This window comes from Acyrthosiphon pisum, chromosome A1, assembly GCF_005508785.2.
Source record: "Acyrthosiphon pisum isolate AL4f chromosome A1, pea_aphid_22Mar2018_4r6ur, whole genome shotgun sequence".
In the NCBI taxonomy this organism is placed as follows: domain Eukaryota; kingdom Metazoa; phylum Arthropoda; class Insecta; order Hemiptera; family Aphididae; genus Acyrthosiphon; species Acyrthosiphon pisum.
The window spans coordinates 78,939,032-78,945,385 of NC_042494.1; the positions used below are offsets into that span (position 1 = coordinate 78,939,032).

General features: G+C 27.3%; 1 protein-coding gene across 1 annotated transcript in view; it reads left to right on the forward strand.

Annotated features, from left to right (window-relative positions):
• Positions 1 to 907: 907 nt before the first annotated feature.
• The window catches only part of LOC100574730 (alpha-tocopherol transfer protein-like), a 14,236-nt gene continuing 8,789 nt past the window's right edge, over positions 908 to 6,354 (forward strand). The window contains exon 1 of the mRNA XM_003243741.4: positions 908 to 1,260. Coding sequence (XP_003243789.1) covers positions 1,119 to 1,260 — 142 coding nt within the window. The 5' untranslated portion in view covers positions 908 to 1,118. The remainder of the gene's footprint in view (positions 1,261 to 6,354) is intronic.

Here is a 6,354-nt window from a genome sequence, read left to right on the forward strand (position 1 = left end):
AATATAACTATGACAGGCGTCTATTTATATTTATATATTATCTTATACTTTATTCCTCCTTTTTTGAGTTATTACAATATATTTGGCCAAAAAGCGTAATAATGTAACAATAGTACGTAAGTTTTTATTATAGCTAAAATATTAACGATACGTCATATTACATTGGCATCATGGTTATGTTTTATAAGCATTTAAATTTAAAATTTCGTTAAAACCACAATTAATTATAAAATATTAAATGTGTATAGGTTGTTGTGAAAATTGGTGTGGAAATACCTAATGTGGTATAAAAGTTGAACATTTAATACATTTTTACTTAGAAAATCATTTTTTAATTTTAAAATTTATACCTAAATTTTATCGAAATAAGAACTTTAAATACTTACAAAAAAATTGAGACTATGAATTTTTAATATTTTTCAACTATTTTAATAATATTTCACGCTTTTTTACCCATAAAATACAATTTTATAGACATGAATAGAAAAAAAAACTAAAAAAATAGGACCCATTTAGTTAGGATCTTTGTATACTTATATATTACCCAGTACCCACATACTATAGTATATATATTTTGGGTGTGGACGGTATAGGTAGACTGTTTCAACAAATTTACCCAAAACGTGATCTATTGGGGCGAATATAGTATGAATATAATAATTATTTAGATTAACAACCAGACAAATACCGACTGTGAATCACGAAAATTACAAAGAGAAAAAAACATTTTTAACCATATCTGATATCTGTAATAAAGAGTGCCCCCCTCCCCGGATTCGTCCCTGCCACCTACGAAAAATTATTGGGCACATAATGTGTCCACTCCGGTATAACGGCCAATCTTGGCTTTTTATATAGATTGACAATAATAGGTAGGTACCTAGGTACCTATTTTAATGGTAGAAAAACAAAACCAGACTCGTCGAGAAGGTTGGCGAGTCTATATAACTATGTGGATAGTTGGTATATATAATATATAAGTGAATGTTTTTAAAACATTACATGCCGCCTACTACTACAGCTGCAGTGTTCGACTTGATACGTTGTTTGATCTGCTACTTTGGCCATTTAAAAAATAAAACGTAAATTTTACATAATATAATATATTCATATACAATATGTATCTCATACCACCGAACGAGACGCAAATCGCACACATAAAGAATGAAGATTTCTATCAACCGTTACACAGACTCGAAGAAGATGTCACTCGGCTCATGGAATGGTTGACTAAACAACCACACTTACCTAATATTACTGGTGAGTTAGTATAACTAAGTTTAAAGTTTTACGTAAATATTAAATTAAATAGTTCTAAAGGCTACAAGACCAGATCCATTAAAACAGTTCATTAAAAATATAACTTAAATTTGGCTAAACGTATTAAGAATATAATATTTTTAATACAACTTTGCAGCACTTATTTTAATGTGCAGTACGAGAATACTAATGTGCAGTGGTACTAAATGTACCTTTACATAAAAAAAATTGTCAAATATGTTAATATGATGCAATTATAATATTTTAAATATAAACTCGTATTGCTATGAAACAAATTTATATACTACTTAGCTATGTTTTTAATGATTATTAAAATACATGCAAACTCCTAGAAGTCCCTAGCCATAATAATAATATACCTAAAACTATAGTTACTAAAAATACTAAGCTTTTGTAGCTCGTGGGAACTTACCTTTTTTAAACTCTGAACCACGCATATAATTATATAAATATAGGCATGTATATACCTATACCTATACTTACCCTTATTATAGATGAAACTAGACATTTTCACTAAGTTATAGACTTTAATATAATATCAACATCATCATCCACCTAAAAAGTATTATTTCTTTTTTTGTTTTGTGACTATTAAATTTCATGCATACAAACCTGAATATATATTAGACTCAGTATGTTATGTATAGCCGTATAGGTATTTCTCAATATGATATACATATTAATATATTAAAATATTATACCTAACGATTTTATTATATTTCGAACGGAGTGATAAATGTATTAGTTTAACATATGTGTGTTTCTTGTGTGTCTGAAGATACTTTTTGTAATAAAAAATGATATGCTCCAATTTTTGAGTGGTAGCAAATTGGATCTAGTTTGCAAGGGGGGGGGGAGGGATTCAAATATGAATCGCGGTAAAAAAGTCCGAAATATTATATTATATACAATGTATATTATACATAACAATATTTTAATTAATTAATTTAAAAAAAATTCAATGATTATAATTATGTAGTTATTATCATAATCTCAACAACAAATCGAAATAATTATTATACACAAATAAAATATACATAATATATTGCGATAATGATTTATTAATTAAATTGAGTAGGTATTAAATATCGTCATAAAAGATATTATACAAAAAAAAATTCAATGATTATAATTATGTACTCAGTACCTAGTTAGTATCATAACCTAAAAGACAAATCGAAATAATTATTACACACAAATAAAATATACATAATATTATATCATAATGATAAATTGATAATGATTTTTTAATTAAATTGAGTATGAACATCGTCATATAAAATATTACACAAAAACAATTCAATGATTATTAAGTTTATCTAGGCCTAATTAACTATCAATATCAATTGTCGTCAAAAAAATAATATTAAAAAAAAAAAAATTTCGGTTAGTAAATATATATATATATGTATAAAAATATTTAAAATAATATATGTAATTAAAAAAAAAATTTCAATCATTTTAATGCTTATCTAGGCCTTTTTCTGATATTATGACCAACTTTTTCTAAAAATTCTTCAATGGTAATAGAATGATTAGCGTATTCTTTGACATAAAGTAATTGGTCGGATATGTGTTGATTTTTTTTTTTTTACCTGCTCTCCCATGCTGTCGCTTGTCGATAGCTAATTTCGCTTTATCTGCCGCTACTTCCAATTTCATTTTACGGAAAAGTGTCCAAGTAGTCGGATGACTGTGGCCAACTAAGTTACTTAATCTGTTATTCCACGATTCGCATATATTATTCGTTCGGTGGTCACCATTCATCGTAGTTTTATGAACATTCCAAGTATTCGGTGGAAAAAGTGGACTTATTATTTTTAATTTTAATTTGTTACTAGCCCCTATACTTTTCTAAGTGGTCCATTTACGTATATTGCGTCAAAATAATTTAAAAGATCTTCTCCTTCAGGAGAAATAATTGTTTTAAGATAAGCCATTCCTTCGAAAGTTCGAAGACATGTTAATTATATGTACCGGACTTTTTCACCACGGACTTTTTATGTTTCGGACTTTTTTTCCAAGGACTTTTTGGTAGTATACCGTCAAATATATAGTTCTAGTATTTTTAAAAATAATTGGGGAAAATAATCATCTAGAATTCTGGACGTACAATATAGGTAAGGCTATTAAAATGTTTTACAAATAAGTAGGTGGGTAACCTAAATCAAGTTTTACTTTCATCAACCAAAAAATATCTAAAATAAATATGCACAATTTTATTCGTAGGGATTTGAAACTTATTGCTATTACGTATACCTACCTAATATATGATTTATTGATTTACTATTTAGTTAGATTTACAATACACAAAATAAAATTTGGGGCCCACCACCTGGTTAACTATAATAAGTCTGTTGTACTATAATATTAATTATATAGGTAATATACCGTACAAAGTTTTCAAAAAAAGTAAATAATAATAATAATAACAATAAATTGTTTACAATTAATAGTACTTAACATAGTTAATAATTGTATTAATATTCATCAATCTAGGCTGTAAAACCATTATAACCTATTTAAATATTAAGTAGTAGCCTGCAGTAGGGACTAGGGATTACATGATTTAGATTCAAATACCTAATTGAAAACAGATAGGCGATACAAGTGCTAATACCAGCATCAAAACATTATAGTACCTATAAATCGACTAAATCACAACGGGATTCAAAATTACGAGTACCTACCTAACTCGTGCACAGGCTGCAGATACTGCAAAGTGCAAGTGACAACGATTGATATGCATCTGTATTTGATAATTAATGTTTATGCATTAGGTACTTATGAATTATGATATTATATTTTAGGCTAATAGGTACTGTATAATAATGTCATGCACATGATGTAGGTATATCGGAACAGCTGGGGTTTGGTAGCAATAAATACTACCTTTAGATATCATACGAAATACCCACGACACTGAAATAATGAAGTGACATACCTTGAAGTGACTTGAATAGACAGTTGACAGTTTCCGGGATAATGTATATAGGTAGTTCCGCGAAAATAAAAACGAACACATCTGTCTATAGTATCTAAATAGTTGTAAATATAAATTTCAAGTCTGCATGTCCCAAGGGCATTTTTTCAGGTTGGCTTCTTTCCTCGTTTTATATGCTGCAGTAGGTACCTTGTACAGTTGTACCTACAGTATAGTTGTACCTACATTATTCTAAATAGGTACTCGTATCAGGTCAAATTTGTTTTTTTTTATTGTTTCATAACATAATATACCTAGTCTGTTATACATAGCAAATAGCAATGCATATATATTATATACCTATAGATCTAAATAGATGGATAGTATAGTTAGCCGGCGATGTTATACTATTTTAGATAGGTACAATCTTCCATTTTTAAACCCCGATGAGGTTAATAACTGCTTTTATGAAGACTTAACGATCGAAGAATAGATAATTTATTTAATTATTTTGAAAAAAATTTTATTCTACAGGAAAATAAATTTCTAACAGTCAATATGGGCAGAGTTCTCAAACTCATTAATGAGGTTTCATCAAAATTGAATGGGCTGTTTTATTCATCGTAGGTATCCTAACATTTTCCAGTTTGTAGAAGCATTTAAAAATATGTAAACTAACATTTCTATTAAAGGTAGAGGGCTAGTACCTAGCGCATTAGTATATTACACCATTAGCTAATTACATAAATATTATATTCATTGAAATTTGAACTTTTTATATGCATTAAATGCATATTTTGTTTCTGCAGACTGTAATGAGTAATAACTATAATAACTAGAGCCTGATTTAGACATTTTGTGGCCCTCCACCAACGAGTTGAATAAAACAAGATAATAATTTATATCAATTTAGTATTTACTTTTACATTTTCGATTTTCACAAACATAATTAATACAATGTTATACATTTTTTATCTCTACAAGCTACAGATTTCTTGTACCTATTATTTATTAATTATTATACATATATTATATTTAGTATTTACTATAGATATTGAAAACAAAACTAAACATTTATTTTTTATATTTTTTATAACTGTAATAAACAATACATTTTTATATTTATAATAGAAATAATGAATAAGCTATTTTATAATATTACTTTTCTTGATTTTTTTTTAAAGTAAATTCATTTTTTATGTCATCGAAGTTTAAAGAAGATGTAAGATCGCTTTCTATTGATAGTAAACCTAAGTTATCAATTCTTTCTTATTAAAAATAGACTTTTATTTATTTCATTTACATTTTACGCTGATAAGGAATAATTATTTAATTTTTTTGAAATATTATATGTTTCTTATATTTATTTTATACGATGAAAGTAGAACTAAAAAAAAAAAATAATGTTCATAAAATTCTATTCTATTCTATTCCTATTCTGCCTTATGGTAAATATGGCCCTGCTAAAAACGAAACATGAAACGAGTTTTTCAGGATTATATTTCCTCATATAAAAAGTAGATATCTATATAATGCTATGAATATACCTACTTCGTAGCTATATGTCTATGTATAGCTCCTTACGTTAAATATTCCTTTTAAATAATATATAAACCAAGATAACCTTGATAAAAATCTATGTGGCTATATATGGCTTATGAGGTACAACATATTACGTTTAATGTGTATAAACGTTTACATTATTTGAAATAAATTTACGGAAAGCGAACAATTGGCTACTATATACATTATACTAAATTATATAATTTATAAACCTCATCAAAGTTTTTGAGTGGGTGTTTCTCCTTTGCGGGTATTTGCTCACAGTATATATTGAAAAATATATTTCAAGTCCTTTGCTAAAAAAATATAAATTATAGTTAAAAGCAGTTGAATAAAAAAAGTGACTTCTGGAACTTAATACATGAATTATAAGGCCTACGACAATATTTTTAATATTCTATATTATACTGGTTACTGCTATTATAATAGGTAGAGCTATAGGTAGGCACCTACATATATCGTATAACGACAATTTTTGCATTATAATATACGAATACCTTGAAGCTTGAGTAATGGGTTCAAGCCCGGATTAAGGATCAAGTAGGCCCCGGGACCAGTGGCGTAGCCAGGATTATGAAATGGGGGGT